This window comes from Pleurodeles waltl, chromosome 10 (genome assembly GCF_031143425.1).
Source record: "Pleurodeles waltl isolate 20211129_DDA chromosome 10, aPleWal1.hap1.20221129, whole genome shotgun sequence".
Lineage (NCBI taxonomy): Eukaryota > Metazoa > Chordata > Amphibia > Caudata > Salamandridae > Pleurodeles > Pleurodeles waltl.
Genome location: NC_090449.1, coordinates 155,082,292 through 155,100,231, shown reverse-complemented (window position 1 = coordinate 155,100,231; position 17,940 = coordinate 155,082,292). Strand labels below are relative to the sequence as shown.

General features: G+C 43.1%; 1 protein-coding gene across 1 annotated transcript in view; it reads left to right on the top strand.

Annotated features, from left to right (window-relative positions):
• LOC138262390 (vomeronasal type-2 receptor 26-like) overlaps window positions 1-17,509 on the top strand; it is a 33,232-nt gene extending 15,723 nt beyond the window's left edge. Inside the window, exon 4 of the mRNA XM_069212291.1 lies at window positions 16,327-17,509. Coding sequence (XP_069068392.1) covers window positions 16,327-17,222 — 896 coding nt within the window. The 3' untranslated portion in view covers window positions 17,223-17,509. The remainder of the gene's footprint in view (window positions 1-16,326) is intronic.
• The last annotated feature ends 431 nt before the right edge of the window (window positions 17,510-17,940 follow it).

Below are 17,940 nucleotides of genomic sequence, written 5' to 3'. Positions count from 1 at the left end.
GAAAAAAGACTATTTAGCACTTTAAATATGGCAGTGAAACTGAAGAATTGTTTCCAATTCAACATTGTTTTACAAGTGTGTAATGGGATTCATAACTACCCCTTCGGACGAGCAGCCCGCACTGCAGGCCTTAACGAGGATCAAGCCCGGCTCCAGGTTACTGGATCTGGGAGGGCCATGAAGAAGCACAGGTGGGCCATGATGATGAATGGATTTGCATAGCATCCCCTGAGTGTCTGAGACCTGGGTCTGGTCATGCCGGGGAGTCTTATAGGGGATGAGCTTCATGCTCTGCATACTGTGGGTCATGCTTACTAGTGTTACCGCTATCTCTAAGGGTTTGTTGTGTAGCTAAGTTCTTTATCTATTTTACTCTCTCTTTCTGTCACTCTCCTATCTCACGCCCCTTTCTCTTTGCCGGCCCCTCCTTTCTCTACACCTCATCCTCCTTCCTCTGTGCCTCACCCTCATTTGCCACCACCTCGTCTTGCTCTTACCACCCTCTGCATCCTCCTGCCTCACTCTTGTCTCTTGACTTCACCCTCCTCTTTCTCCATCACACCCATCTCATCCTCCTGCCTCCCTGCAGTGGCCTCCTCTTTCTCTCTCTCCAACGTATCCTAATCTCTTTTTCCCCATCACCCTTTTCTTTTTCTGACTCAATCTCCTCTCTCTCTTTACCTTACTTTACTGTCCTCTCACTGTACTTCCACATTCTTCTTTCGTCCCCACTTCATTCTTCACTGCTGCTGTGACTTTCTTTCTCTACCATGCCTTTCTCTCACTCTCTCCCGCACTCGCCTGCTTCTTCTCTTCCCCTCTCCAGCCTCACTCTCTCTTACTCAGTATCCTTGGCCCCTTTGCCTGACCTCCTATCTCCCTCGCACATTCCTGTCTCCCACCCCTGCCTCAGCTTTCAGACGCCCTCTTTGAAAAAACAACCTCCTCTCTCTCCAGCTCAACCTTGACTCTCTCCTGCTCACCCTCGTCTGTCAGCCTTACCTTCCCTGCTGCTGCCTCCAGGGTAATACATGTGTGTTTGTAAAGGAAGCTTGAACTGTTTCTGAACAAGTGGTTGTGCTTTTGTGGGCGTGCATAAATGGACTTTGTAATCCTGCTGCCCTGTACTTGTTCCCCACTGGCAACTCACAGCATCTCAAACACCAGCAGCACCGAGTCCTAGATTATACAGTGTGTGTGTGTGCGCAGAAGATCTACAAAGATTATGGGGGCTGCATATTTTAAAGGGATTGCACAGGGCTGTGCAACTTTTTGGAGACCCTACTGTTGACCATTTACTTAAAATAAATATAATAACAACAGAAAAAGCAGTCAAAGGTGGCAACTGGCCAAACATCATATGCAAATCTGTTTGTTAGCTGCCACTGTGCCAACAGCACTGATTCTGAGGATTAAGACTATAACTATAATTTGATGATTAGTTTTTCAACCAATATTGAGCTGTCAGTCCTTTCAGTTGAAAGTATTTGAAGGAGGACAATGTGGAAATGTATAGGTCAGGTGACTGCCTCTAGACTGAACAGTCTTTTCTAAATTGTGACTGACAAATCCCCTCCTCTTCTTTTCTTCCTCTAGTTTCTTCCATTCCACCACCCTCTCTGTTTCCAACCCCCTTCTCACTCATCACTCTCCTCTCCCTCCTGTTCTACCACTCTCCTTTTAACATACCTTCTCTGCCCCAACACAATTTACCATATGCTCTATCGCTCCTCTCTGATTACCTTTGTTTTTCATCATCCTAATCCTTTATCAGCCTATTTCAGCACCTTCACCCCTTTCCACTCTTCCTTCTCATCCCACCTCTTGTTTCTTTCTCAGTTCAGATCTATCAATCACCCTATTCCCATCACCCACTTTGCTCATTGTCCTCCTGCCATACCCTTATTCATTCACCTTCAACACATCTTTATCACACTCTCTACCTTCCCTTCTACTCACTAGTTTATTCTTCTTTCATCCACCTCTTTCCTTACCATTCTTTTTTATCCTTCCTTTTTTCCTTACCCACGTCTTTTCTATCCTCACACTCTCTAAGTAATCTTCATATCTCATCTATGCACCATTCCTATCACCATTTCCTCTTGTCAAGAATCTAGAATTTATGACTAAGTTCACTACTCATAGAGCCACAGTGGTGGAAGCTGTGGACGAAGGGTTTTCAGGACTACTGACAAAAGGACACCACCACTTCCATAGCTGTGAGTTAATTATTAGTTAATAACATTAGTGGTCTAACCTGGTTATGTGCTGAGCCTTTCAAAATGCACCAAAACACAATTACTTGCAACTCAAATAAGTGTGTTGTTTAACAGGGACCGCTAGAAGCTCAGAATTTTTACATTGATGGCAGGACATAGAATGTTTTACAACATTTACTGTCCAAATCTTTAGTTAAAAATGAAAATCCTGAAGAGCAATATTAGAACTCCACAGATTATAGGAACATTTTAGCAGTAAGTGCATTAGCCGACTATATTATTTTATTGGTTTAGGGCAGAGAGGTTACATTAGCCCTATAATCCAATTTTATCCATGTGACATAGAGAGAGAATTTGTTGGGAGATAATAAATACACAGTTCCCTGTACTCTAAAAGGTTCTGTCTCCCTCTTAGGGTCCTTCTAATTATGTGACTCACCTAGCACCACTGGAGATTGGGAGTAGGCAGTAGTTAGGACAGTTGCAGTACATGTTGCCAGCTCTCAATCAGAATAGTTGCCAATACTGTTTCTCTTATAATAGGAACTTGCACTGCGCAGGCCCGTGCTGTATCTGGGTTATGCTATTGAAACTTCGAAAAGTCTTTTCAATTCAGAAAAATTTGGTTTTTTTTTCATATAGCACAATGAGTTAAGAATAGGGTCACAGCAGGAAGAAACTACAACCACTACAAAGATATAAACGGATTGTATGCATATTTTCAATTACTTTTCTTAGGATGGCAAAACCATTTCAGATTGTTTCTGCCATATTCAGGCCCAACTGTTATTACCTGGCAAGGGAAAACCAAATAATGCTGCAAGGTGTAATAAATTATGCAACAAGAAAAGGCAAATTATGTGGCCTAATGTGGCGTATTTTGAAGCAGTATTCATCATTTTCTCGTTTTTACATGTTAACAAAGATTTCACAGCACTAATATCAGTTTAACATCTAAACACAGCAATCTGGGACAGAGAAGTGTCTTGCCTGTTCGTGACAAAACGCCTGCTACTGCATGACAACACTTGGTAGTGGTTTAGTTACTTTTAATCCGTTTGAAGTAGATTTTTTTTTGTTTAAATCTGGAAATTATTGGCACTATGTGGCAAATGCGGCCAATCCATAATTATGCAGAAATCACGACATCAGCAGAATCACAAAATCCTGGCGCCTCTGGCCCTATGTCATCTTTTACGTAATGTTTAATTGTAGCTTGCAAGCCTCTTTTGATACAATAGACATATCACAGGTACCACTGGTTTTCACCTGAGCATTTAAACAACAATCATCCCACAGACTTCACACCTATCCCTGGCACTTCAAGTATCCTACCCACTGGTGTTTGTCAGGAAGTTTACCATTTAGGTTCAGAACGCGAGGCTGCTGATTGCCCTCATTAACCATTAAGGAAATAAAGAAATATATATATTTATACTTCTATATGGACCTTGGGAGGGCCAGGGGGTTCCTTGGGTGGGCCTGGCCCTCCTGGCCCCCTGCTAGAAACGCGCCGGACAAGGATGATATGGGGGGCCCGCACTGCAGGCTTTATACCTATAAGATGTTTGCATGTTTTCTCCTGAGTTGCGTGATCATGGTGCCCAATTTTGTTTATGCGGATGATAGCCCTGGTAGACCTTATGCCTATTGCCATGTAAAGGTGTTTTGCAAAGCAGACGCAGTATTTTAGTTGGATCATCTGCTGAAAAACAAACATGAGTTCGGTGAGAGCCACTGTAAATTCAGTAGGAAGCTGGACTCTGGGAAAAATCGAAGTGTTAAGGAAATTAAATATGTCTGCACAGTCACAGATGAGCCACTAACCACTAAAAAGAGATGAAAGCAGATGTAAATACGTCAGTGCTAAAATGCTTGCATATTGGTCTGGACAATTTAACTCGACAACTGTTGTGAAATGAACTCATGCATTCACAGGGCAATTTGGGAAGTTATTCTTGGGGCTGATGACACGGACTTCTATTGAGTTGGTCCAGTTAGGGTTAAACTACCAGTGAGTTATGATGCCGGTCCACCACATCACATTTCTTGTCTGCTACTCAATTCTCACATCTGAATGCTTGACTTTACAAACTGTAGATCAGGATGAGTATCACAAATTGCAGTCTTCTTTACATTTCGAACCACAAATACTGCAAGTGTTATATTAATGTTAACGCGGACAATGCATGCATGTACGGAGGGTAAAACAGGCACTGCTTCTAAAAGTAGACAGAAAAAAGAAGGCACAAGATGGAAGACAGAACACGGAAGAAGACATAAGAAAGAACCCGAAAGACAGAAGATGGAAGATAGAAGACGGCAGAAGACTGGAGAAGACAGAACACAGAAGAAGACAGAACACAGCAGAAGACCGAAGGTGGAAGAAGACAGAAGATGGCAGAAGACAGAAGGCGTGAGAAGACACGTCTCGTGAGAAGAGTGCAGATGTGAGAAGACAGAAGACGGCATGCGGTAAAGAAGATAGCAAAGACAGAAGACGGTATGCAGAAAGGAAAAAGAAGACAGGAGGCAATGAAGAAAGAAGACGAGGAGAAGGCATTGAAGAAAGAAGACAACATGCTGGAATTAAAAAGAAGTCAGGAATGAAGAAAGAAGACAGAGAAGACGGCAGCGAAGTCATCAGAGAAGAAAGACGACTGCATGCAAAAAGAAAAAAGAAGTACCTTCAGCGTCGCAGCCAGTGGGAAGGACACTGGCCTGTGTCCAATAGGAAGTGATCGGAAGGAGTACTAGGTCCACAGGCAACTCGACAGCAAGATCGGCGAAGAAGACAGCGACAGGAAGTGACGTGAAGAAGACGTGCTGGCCAATCTGAAGTAGGTAAATCAGAGCAACATTGGAGTAAGTTTAGGTAAGTAAGTGGTTGGCTCCAAGCCCTTTTAATTATTTTTTTTTTTTTACCAACAAAAGTTTTCACAAGCATGCACACAAGTGCGCATGCAGGCGAAACCTAAAAAGCAGTAAAAGCACCAGGTAAATGTATGCTAAAACAAGTGTATATTAGCATTAATGTCATAAAAAGGAATACGTGGTTTAAATAATAAAGAATAACTGTATTATTATGTTTATTTTTATGTATATACACAAAAAAATTGTTTATTAACCATGAGTCAACGATATGGTAATAAAAAGCTTTACTTAAAATGCATTAACTAAAAGATGACGGGCTGGTTGAAGATGAACAACAAGGAAACCAAGATTGTAAATGATGTAATACATTGCTGCCCCTAGGTTTCTGTTTATGCCTTCAGTTCTCTGTGCTTACAATCACTTCTGCACAATGGGCTTGTAGTGCTTGTCACGGTAATTCTGTTTGCACAAATGTGGACCCCCACCCTTTTTACAATCAGCATTTAAAGCCTGTTCCTTGTTCCCAAATGGCATGTTTTCAGTTGCTGGTAGGTTCCATCTCACCACCAACTCATCCTGTTTGCTCTTTTGAACCAAAAGATTCCCTGCTCCATTACTTTTTTCATTTCCTCTCCTTCAGGATCCCAGATTCATTCCGACCAACACTTCTCACATCCACACATGCATGCACCATTATTCCATCCATGGAGGGAGGCAGCGGCATTCCCGGGCCAGTCTAGTATCCTGTTTGTGAACAATAACACTAAGAAAAAGCTGTAGAAAACTTCCAATGTCTCTGCAGGTTATCAGGAATGAAAGGCAGCAGAAACTCACGTAAAATTAGCATGCGGCTTGCATGATGCAACAGCTTCATAGCAGCCAAGGCTTCAGACTGCTATGTGTGACATTTTCATAATTTCTGTGTAATTATGAGTGACACTTTCTCGCAAGCAAAATCAAGTGATGAAGACAATGGAACCATATAATTATTAGAAATTACACCCATTTGAGCAACGAGAAACTCTAGGAAGATCTTAAAACTGCGGCAAAGCACCAGAAATGGGAGGGCTGGCTGTGTAACCTCAGGTGCATTGTGCTCGTCCACACTTTCTCTTCATTCCTTCAGGGAGGGAGAAGCTTCTGGGCATCAGCACATCATTATTTGATTAATGATCTATGGGAAGGAAGCATGCGTGGGGCACTTTCCCCAGCACTAGATCTCCCTTGAGTGCCCCCTCCCACCAAAGGACCAGTGCTTGGACCATGGGGCCCCGGAATTGCGATGCTGAGGCGGGCTGGCTCGCTTGGCTGAGATATGAGTTTCTGTGACAGTAGAACACATATTTTTTCGTAATATATGGAGAATCCCATACCTTCCATTATACACCCGCACTACCTTGTGTCTTTTGATAAACAGTACTTAGAGCTTCTAGCAAAGTGAAAAACTTGAACTACACTGTTTTACCACACTTCAGTACATGGTTCTTTTGTGTGACAATCTCAGGCATTGCGAGAAAATGACCGAAAATGCGTTATTCTAACATGAGATGTGTGGCACTTGCCAGGGCTGCAGCTGTTTTGTTAGAGAACATTTTCAACTTTGATTCCCAGGCAGCGGGGCTCTCGTTATTTTCGGCCTAGGAGAGTGGAGTTGAAAACTCGGGTAAGTGTCCCAGTGAACAGAAGAGGAAAGAGTGGGTGAAGCCTGACAGGAGCGGTTGAGGAAATAAATGAATTACCTTGACGAGCCACATCCCTGTATTCTGCTTGGCTCCAGCACACTCGTCCATCTTCAATGTCTATGGTCACAGTGTCATGTCATATCATGTGCCAGCGCTTGTGCAACCCAGACAGCAAAACTTGTCTATCTGAATGCATGCTTTTCCGGAATAACAACATCCACCCCATAACACTAGGAGCATGGCACATAAAGGTTTGGAAGTGGACTTTACTTAGGGTGACCAGACGTCCCCAATTTCCCCGGACATTCCCGGTATTTAGAGGACTGTCCCGGTGTCCCCATGCTTCTCTTAATTTTAAATAAATTTCCCGTTTTTTGGGACGAAGGGCAGATCATTGAATAAATGTCCCGTTTTTTTGGACAAAGGTCAGGTCATGTAGGGAAGCATAAGTTAAAGACGCCTACAAAGTATGGAGGAATTAAAGTAATTTCTCTGCTACTGTCAGGCAACACAGTCCCCTTTCTGCTCCCAGAAGGAAGACGGAGTGGGGAGCAGAGAGAGGTGGATGGGGGGGGGTGTTAGGGGTGCAGGGTAGGAGGTCAAGCCATAGATAATTTTATATATGTAGTCTTGTAGGCGTGTGTGTGTGTGCATATGTGTGTGTGTGTATATGTGTGTGTATATATATATATATATATACATACACACACACACACACACACATATGTATAGGCACAAACACACATGTATAGGCACACATTCACAAAGCTACGCAAAACAACGGAACAGGCCAGATATAAAGGTGAGAGTAAAGTCTTTAGTCCCTCTTTTATGTCTGACCTGTCCCGGTTTTTGCTCCTCAAAATCTGGTCAGCCTAACCTTACTGGAGCCAAGCAGAATACAGGGATGTGGCTCGTTAACGTAATTTATTCCCTCAACAGCACCTTCTCCTTTCTCTTCTATTCACTCTGACATGGCCGCCTGCTAGATTTACGTGAGTTTCTGCCACCTTTCATTCCCGATAAACTGCAGAGACGTTAACGTGGAAGTTTTCTATATCTGTTTCTTAGTGCTATTTTTCACAAACAGAATGCTACTTGCACAGTACCATCAGCCCTACGTGTTAGTTACTGGAGCTGAATTCTATACATTTTAATTAGGAGTTGTTAGTACCATTAAAATATATATTTTTCCCCTTCAGTATATATTTACCATTAAATGCAAAGAATGCTCCAAATTCAGTTATGTTTGTGGGCATTGTACAGGGGTTATTACATTTGCAAATGGAGATCTTTCAGTTTTCTACAAATTCAGATATTTTATCAGCAATGTGGTTTTTAATGACGCACTTCTTGAGGTTTGAGTGAGGCTGCAGTGAGCACAAGCTAATTACCATTTTGTTCCTGTACAGCAGACAAAAATCCCATTTTGCTGAACCAAGGTGAATTCCATTGACAACCCTCCATGACAGGAAATGATTCTTGGTAGACCTGGCATCCTTGGTATGGTTTCTCATAACTTTTGGCCCTCTGATCTCCTGGTTTTCAAACTCATGTTTTTCTGCTGGCTTTTAGGATTCTGTGTACTTTACTACTGCTGACAGGTGCTAAAGTGCAAGTGCTGTCTCCTCTAAACATGCTAACATTGGTTTGTGCACAATTGGCATACTTGATTTACTTATAAGTCCCTAGTAGTAGTTATATGTTACATGTGCCCAGGGCCTGTAAATGAAATGCTACTAGAGGGCTGCGGCACAGCTTGTGCCACCCACTAAAGTAGCCTTCAAACATGTCTCATACCTGCCACTGCATTACCTTTGGGTGCAGTTTTACACTGTCATTTCGACTTGGCCAGTGTACACACTTGCCAGGCCTAAACCTTCCTTTTTATTACATATAAATCACCCCTAAGGTAGGCCCTGGTTAGCCCCAAGGACAGGGTGCATGTATTTAAAATGTTGGACATGTACCTTTTAGTTTAACGTGTCCAGGTAGTGAAAAACTCTTAAATTCATTTTCCACTACTGCAAGGCCTATCTCTCCCATAGCTTAATATTGGGGTTGCCTTGAAGCATCCTTTAAGTATAATTTCCAATTGGAAAGAGGTGAAAATGTGGAGTTTGGTGTCTCTGGACTCACAATTTAAAATCACAACTTGTGGTGAAGTTGGATTTTAAATTGTAAATCTGAAAACGCCCCTTTTAGAAAGTTGGCATTTTCTTACTTTAACCGTTCTGTACCTCTGCCTGTCTCTGAGTACACGTTTGGGGTCGGTAACGGCTGAACTTTGTGCCTTTCCTATAAACAGTCACACAAAAAGGAAGCTTGAGTGTGACATTTGCTTCCTGATGGTTCATCACCTGGCTGATAGGTCTTCCTGGGCTAGGTGGGAGAAGCTGACACCTACACCAGAATAGGGCTTTGCCTCTCGTCACACAAAGGGCTGCATACCCCCCCCTGTAGAGTGTGTGGAGTCAGGGAAGGAAAGGAAGGGACCTTGTGATCCCCAAAGGCCTCTTTTGAAGTCTCCCCCACTTCAAAGACACATTTTGTTATAAGTACTGGACCTCAAACCCCACCAACTCAATTTACTTTTGGGGTTCTGAGGACACTGCCAAGAAGAGGAGTTATACAGCCAGGATGTACTGCCACTTTGCAAACTGCTCTGTTGGCCCTACTGCCTGTCGATTGCTGTGCTTCTAGGAGAGACTGCCACTTTGCAACTTACTCTGCTGTGTTGGCCTGCTGCCTCTTGCAGTGAGGACTACTCCTGCTCTACAACTTGAAAGGACATCTCAGTTAACTCCAAGGGCTTGCTAACTTGCCAAAAGTCTTAAATCTTAGGGCCATAAAAAATTTAAACCTTGCACCGCTGCCTTGGGACTCTGTCACTCGTGAGCCCAGTAGCAGTGCATCTCAATGCGGAACAGTGTGTCTGACCGCACCGTGTGCATGAAATGCTTCACCTGACTAGCGCATGCTAAGTGCTTCTCCGTCTACCATCTCAGTGTGTGCCAAGCGCTTCTTCATTTAGCAAGTCAGCGTGTGTTAAGTGATTCTTCATCTACCAAGTCAGCGCGTGGCGAGTACTTCCTCTTTTGCTTAATCAGCGCGCATATTGCTTTTTGGTTTGCCAACTCATTGTGTAGTGCGTCTTCACTGGCCAAGTTAGCGCATTTAGTGCTTCTTCATTCACCAAGTCAGGTAGATAGCGCTTCTTCATTCACCAAGCCAGTGCTCATAGCGCTTCTTCATCTACACACAGCTGTCCAGACATGGACATGGTACTGTGAGTAAGGGGAGAGGCTGACTACACAGCCTCTGTGCTTGCATACCCTGCGGGACCCCACACCACAGCTCTTGGCTGCTTGTTGTGTGTTTCCACCCCGCATTGACTTCCAGTCTCGAGGAGCCGGGTTACCCTACAAACTTTTTGGCGGACAGCATCAGAACCATAATTGTGCATGCTGTCCAAGGACTCCTCTAAAGAGAACTTACCGGAACTCCCTATAGGGGAGCTCCTGCATCTTTTTAAGCACTGTGATTTTCAATACTAAGCTTGAACCATGATAACCATTGCAAGTGTAATTGGATGTTTTGTTGTTTGGGTCTAAGTTTAATCAGATAAATATTTCCTATTTTTCTAAACAGCCGTGGAGCCTTTTTGTGGAGTTTTCACTGTGTTACTATAGTTCAAGTTTTGTACAAATACTTTACACATTGCCTCTTAGGTTATCCCTGCCTGCTCAGTGCCAAGCTACAGGAGGGTGAGCACAGGTTAATTTAGGAAGTGTGACTGGCGTACCCTGACTAGAATTGTGGCTTCTACTTCGAGTGAAATACCCCTGCCCACTAGAGACCCAATTTCTAACACTGGTGATCAGTGGTGAGGATAGGACTTGTGTTTGTACAATACCTTACAGTAAATGGGGGTACGCTACCATCCACATTTAGTCCAATTCAAATCAATTGTCTTGTGGCATAATTGTTTTTTTCCTTCCTACTTGCTTCAATTGGTATTTTTATTTTTCAATTCACCCTGATTGGCATTTTTGCTTTTTATTCTAAATCACGTCTTTGAATGGAGGTCCCATAACTGCACCCTCACGTGCACCTGCAAAACTGGAGTTGGAATTGTCCAGAATGGAGAAGTACATAGAGCAACAACTCAAGGATTTTTGCAAGGAGTTTGGGGTTTCTACTAAAGGCCTCACCAAGAAGGTGGAGCTAGAAAAGGCGCTGAGGGCCTAGTTGGAATCAACAGATGTAACACATGTGACCCCACAGGAGGATGATGTGGAGACAAAGGATGACAACAAGCTGGATCTGGATTCAGTGGATAGTCTGGGATTGCCTGTGAGATGGGAACAACCAGTCTGCAAGGAGAGATGGTTCCCTTCTGGGCAGGAAGCTGTGTGTCCTCTAAAAAACCTGACCCCAGAGGAAGTGGAGGACAGGAGAGAGGAGAGGAACCTAAAACTGGAGCTGGCTAAGCTCAGATTGCAGAAGGAGAAGGCATTGGACGAGAAAAAGTTATCCATAGAAGAAAAGAACTTGATGTTGGCTCAGGAACTGAGCTTGATAGAGCTGGACATCATGGCCAGACAGGTAGAGTTCAGCAGTGATGGTCGCAGCACTGTTGGAAATCTCAGGGTAACCAAAGATTTCAACAGCGCACATCTGCCATGAGACTCTGTCACTCGTGAGTAAAGTAGTAGTGTGTCGCAATGAGGAACAGCGTGTCTGACCGCTCCATGTGCATGATATGCTCCATCGGACTGGCGTGTGCTGAGCGCTTTTTTGGCTACCAAGTCAGTGCGCGCTGAGATCTTCTTTGTTTACCAAGACAAAGCCCTAATGAAGTTAACAATAGCAGAGAGACTGAGATTTATGGCCCCAATATAGGAGATAAGCAATGTCATGTGTGCGATGTAATGAGTGGTGGCAGGGAGGGGCCCAGGAGAAAGAGAGACTCTGCGAAGACTAAGCAAGTTTCACATCATTGCTTCTAGGTTTAGCTACATTTTACCAGAAAGGGCATATTGTGGCTTTCGTGAGCAGTGAGCTAAACAACCGGGTGTATCTTTTGTAAAATAAGCTTACTATATAAGCCAGAGGTGAGGACAGCACTGGAATAAACCCAAAACAAATGTCAGCTACATGGGAGGAGGTGGGAGGAATGGAATGCTGCAATAAAACACAGGCAGCTACCAGCCTAAAACACCCACAGTGAAAAGGGAGCACCAAAGAAATGTCAAAGTAGTCCATCACAGCAACAGATAAAGAAAACAAGTGATGCACTTAAGAGTGCGTGAGCCTTTTGAATGATTTTCAGCTGCTCGCGTCCTATGATGCAGGTTTCCTGACTCCTATGGGTAAGTGGAACCTCACAGAATATTGTGGAGTATTTATGTAACGCTGCAAGTTCCGTCCACCCCTATTTAGAAGGTAATGTAAATTTAGGGATAACTCTATGTGGAAATAACACAATGGCTGCTGTCAGAGTGTACAGGATTAGTCCACAATTTAGGCTTTTCCAGGCATTAGTGCTGATTGCAAATTGGACTAAGTTTCATTCCTGGGTTGGACACTGCTTTTCCCAATTATTCCTGCCCTGGTGTTACTATACCTGGATTTCCCAGGGGTAAAAGCCTGGACCAAAATTTACCAGCCAGGCAATCCAGTTAGTAAAATTGTTTAGGCCTGAGCTGCAAGTGCACCAGATCTCTGCTGTCTGCCTCTCACCCGAGCCCTTTCTAAGGCCCCAGGTACTGCATGTAATACTCCAACCTCCAAGCCACATTGTCCACTTCCCTTTGTCTCCCGCCCGACCACCCTCCAACTTTCACCCAACCCACACCACTCTCTCTTCCCTGCTCCCTTTTTAGAGCAGTAAATCCCCAGCGACTTTGGAATAGTGTGGAACTTTGCTCAGAGGAATAATAAACGCAAATACATTTTCAAGGCATTCAGCCTTTCTTATTGCTTGTGGTGACCTTGGCGGAGCCTGCAGGCCTAACTCTGTTGATTATGAAGAGTTCATGATGTTACAAAAAGGCTTGTTAGGGCTATTGCAGTTTTTCATGTTAGGGCTTGCAATTTCACACTAGGTCCTTTGCAGATAAAGTAAGCAGACTAGATTGATGGGGTTCCCCCGTTATATATTTTTATGGGAGGTAATGTGTCCCCTGGTTATCTGCAGCCAATTTAGGAGGGGTCTTAAATTGCTATCCCCACCAAGATCCTGTATACTATTTAGATTTTAATTTTGCCTACTGCATATTGTATTCTTATTTGCAATTCTATGTGTAGTATTTAGCTTTGTGTGTATTTTCTTAAAATAGAAGCCTTCACTGCACCTGATTTACCTGAGTTTTAATAGGTGTGTTATTGAGTTCTGAGTTTACAACCCACATCACCTCCCTGCGACACCACTACCTTGAGAGTCAAGTGCTGAAGGGATGTGCTTGGTCTTCAGTTTGGTGTCATTTGTCTGAGACCTGTGAGGCCTGAGACATCACCTATTCCAAAACGTAAGGTATTGAGAATTGATGGGGAGACAAAAGGCAACAGGCACAATGACAATATGTAGTGCCTGAACAGTCGCGGGAAGTTAAATATATGCGTACATGTAACATACTACATAAATGATGAAGAGGAGACAGTGCTCAAGATGATGTCTGACTGTGCTGATGACATTTCAGATGAAAAAGGTTCGCCTTGAAAACAGCAGGGTGGGCATAGCCCTGTGATGTTAATGGAGGAAGCCAGTATACCGGGCTAAACACATGGACTGAGTGAGTGGGTACTTGGAACTTTGAGCCGTGCATTGGAGGGATGGTGCCCGAAATGCTTTATGGTGTTGCAACATTTCTTATACAGTATTATAGAATTAACCAAAATCAGTAGAATGCACGCCCAGTTATTGCACATTTCCCACATTACCACTGTCCTCTAAATGTGAGATAGAGCATTAGGTACAAGAACATGATTAAAGCGTTTACAGGAACAAGACTTGCAAAGTGAACTTCTGCCAGATCAATCCCTCCATCAGTAAAAGGGTCCTGCATACAAATTTAACACCACCCCCAAAGCTGACCTGCATGACTGGTGCCAGGTGCTGAGAGTGCGGAGTCCATAAACTGTAAAGAACAAACAAAAGTGCAGCCAATTCCGTCCCAGGATTACAACAAACAGACCACATCACACAAACCTTGGAACTCAGAAACTGATGCCTGATGAAAGGCAGGAAACAGCTCAAGACGCTAAGCATAAATTTTTTTTTAAAAAAAGCACTGCATGGCTGTGGCCTTCACTACATTAGGGATAGGTGTATACTCTTTAAACTGACTAGACATCGTATTTTAATGGTCCACAATTAACTTGACTTCAAGCCAGTGACTTTATTTGTATTTGTTTATGGTTTTTCTGTAGTGCTGGTCTACCTGTATTGGGTGTGAGAGCCCTTTTACAGTGTATTTGAAATTTTGTTTGAGCAAACAGGTGTACAGTTCAACATATTTGATAAGTAACCTTTCCTATCTAGATAATTATATTTTACTAAACATAAATGTATGTATGTATGTGGTATTTATATAGCGCAAACCTAGCCAAAAGGCAGCAGAACACTATAATGGGTTAAAGACAAGTGTAAATCAACAAGTGATAGGAGAGGTAGCTGGTTAGCAGACTGTTAAGGCATTGTGACGTAGTGTTCTTTGAAAATTCAGTCTTCAACTCTTTCCTAAATTGGAGCAGCGTTGGTGCGGTACTGATGGATACTGGATTCAGCTCCAGATCTTGGGAGTATAGATGTAAATGACCTGCTGCACTGTTTTTCTTTTTTCACTCTTCTTACTCTGCAGTCTGAAGGAGTCCTGGCAGTGGGTGTGCTAAGATATACCAACAATAGTGAGCTTATTTCCAAGAAAAGCAGGTGTAGTGGTTGTGGTGGTTTTGCGAATGATGCTGTGGTTGAAAAAGCTACTTGAAACAATCAGGGATAATTAGTAAATATGTCAGACCGTTGAGGGTAATTGGAGCAGAGAGGAAACAGGTTAGGATCAAAATACCAGTCAGCTAATTGAGCTGCACATTTAAGTATTGTTTAAAGAGAAATGTTCTTGGATTTTTTTCTGAAGGACCCAAATCTTTTTCACATCTTATGTCATCCAGTAAAGAGTTATTCAGTGTGGTAGCCATCCCTGTGAATGCTTTGTGTAAGGCATGCTACATTTTGATGTTTTCTCATAAGGCTTATCTGTGGAATCTCCTTAGCACTCCCAATTTACATTTAACTTTTTGAATTTATATTTGGACTGAAACTTCCTGTTCTTGTTGGTGTAAGGACTTGCTCCCTCATAGTGACCTGCTGGTCCACCAAGCCACATGACCAAGGAATCACTGGCCATCTGGATACCCAACTGCCTTTCCCTTAAGTATTTCCTTGAAGACCTCTGAAACTGCTGTAAAGTGGTGTGGTCACTAAACAAAACAATCTCCAGATAAAACAAAATTAAACACAATACTACAATAGACATTTTGAGTATGGTCACCTCTGCTTCTCTGGCAAACAATAAATCATTCCACTTTGATAACCTGAGGAGAGATTTGTAGGTATGCCAATTTCCCAATGTTCACTTAATGGGGAATATTTTACAGTTTACCCCGTTTGTAGGGTTATTTTTATACAAGCAGGCACTGTTTTAAACATTCTGGGTAGTCATTTGAAGGATTCACAGTAAATTGTAGGCGAACAAGTTCCTTTGAAGATTTGGTGGGGGGAATTAGGTGATTTGAGCAAACTGAAGGGGGCTATTGCTGGTGATCATAGGTGCAGAGGGACAGTGAGGAATGTGTTGTGTGTGTCCTAGAAAATTATGATTTTAAAGAAATCGTAAGCACAGTTAATAGTGGATATGCTCCAGCACAAAAGGAAGGTAAATAGCTAACCAAACAGAATAGCAGCTGATATAAAACTGAATTGATTGAGGAGATAAGGTCACACTTATAGGAAGATTGAGCTGTTTAATGACCTGTTGTGGTGGGATTTATGGTTCTAATTGTTGAGGTGTCGGAGGTCTGCTGGCAATTACTCCACGTTTGGGGATGGAGACACACGTGCTTATGAAAGAAAGTGATGGTGGGAGTGTGTCAGGCCTGGATATGTGGTGCGGCAGAGTGCAAGTGGAGAAACTTGGAGTCAAAGGCTGACTGAAGAGTCTTGTTAAAAGAGTCATGTGTGGTGGACAAGGGAGGTAGAGCCACGTCATTGTGTATCTTATCAAGGCTAGCAGGGTGGACATATGAGTTAGAGCTTGGCCAGGGTCAGACTCGCCAGTAGTAGGAAGGGAGTAAACAAATACTTCAGACCTAACATGATTCTTTTTTTAACACATTTTTGTTTCAGCATAAAAATATTTGCATTTCAAAAACATGGTTTTAAGAGACCCATATCAATATTAAGGGCTGAGGTGTTTTCTACCTCCTTATGTTTTTATGGATTGTGCATAACATTCTCTCTTTTACATTTCTTCTTCTTTTTCTCCTAGACATGGAAAACTGCGTAAGGTGCCCTAAAGATCAGTGGCCCAATGAGAAGAAGGATTCATGTATTCCAAGGACCCTGGAGGTTTTGTCTTATGAGGATCTGCTGGGTGTTCTGTTAGCCTTCTCCTCAGTTCTTTTTTCAGTAGTAGGAGCTGGTGTTCTAGGGATCTTTATAAAACACCATCACACCGCTCTTGTAAAAGCCAACAACAGAGACCTGAGCTACATCCTCCTTATTTCTCTAATACTTTCCTTCCTTTGCTGTTTAATATTCATTGGCCGACCTGTAAAAGTAACATGCGTACTACGACAAACAAGCTTTTCAATTGTTTTTACCATTGCTGTTTCTTCCGTTCTCGCAAAAACCGTCACAGTAGTGCTGGCCTTCAATGCCACAAAGCCAGGCAGCCAGCTGAGGAAGTGGGTTGGACCAAGACTTGGAAACTCTTTAGTCATCTTCTTATCTTTGGGGGAAGGTATAATATGTATCGTGTGGATCATCCTCGCTCCACCTTTCCCAGACGTAGACACCTCTGAAATGGGGAAGATGATTCTGCAGTGCAATGATGGCTCTGCTGTTGCTCTATACCTTGTTATTGGCTACATTGGAGTTTTGGCTCTCCTGAGCTTTCTTTTGGCGTTCTTTGCCAGAAGGTTGCCGGACTCTTTTAACGAGGCTCAGCTCATTACATTCAGTATGATGGTCTTCTGCAGTGTGTGGGTGGCCTTCATCCCAGCCTACCTGAGCACCAAGGGCAAATACATGGTGGCCGTGGAGATTTTCGCCATCCTGGCTTCCACTGCGGGACTCCTGGGTTGTATATTCATTCCCAAGTGCTACATTATTTTACTAAGACCGGATCGCAACACGAAAGGGTTTCTTGTTGGCAAAAAGTGAACAGTTTTTTACTCATTAAATTATAGCTTAACTATTGATTCTTATCCTATAAGACAATTATCATCCTCTTCTATAGAACATAATTGTGACTAGTGTCTCATAAATAAACATAACTTAAAAAAATGAAAACTATGTTCATTAATTCCCCTAACATCCTAACTGCCCATGAAATGTAGCTTCGTTGTGTATGTGCCCCAATGAACTTTCCTTCTCTTTTTCTTTACTTAAACTTCAATGAAACGCAGTAGCATGCACACACAGAGCTCCTCATCTTCCACGTCCTAACCGACCTTACATGATGTGACATTAATCACTTTGCTTCAGGAAGGTGCAGTGCTTATATAAAGTTAATAAAAACCACCCTTGACTTGGAGTCCTTCAGCAGATCTGATACTAGAGTCTATTAGCCTGAACAGAATGACGCCACTCTACGGTTTCTGAGCGGGAGCACATTTCACAGGTCTGTATGCTTGTTTTATCTGCATGACATGTGGGAGAGGTTTCTGTTCTGTTCTGCCGGCAGCAGAGCTGAAGCTCCTGCCATGTGGAATGTGGAGCTGTGCAGAACTATGGGAGAAGCTTTGTCAGCGGGGAGTTAAGAGCCGGAGAGAGAAGGAGTGGAGGTCAGGAGCTGTGTTTATTTTGACAATGACCCTGAAGATGCCCCTTTACAGGTGGAGCTGGGCAGCTCTTAAGCAGAGCACTACCCAGGACCTGT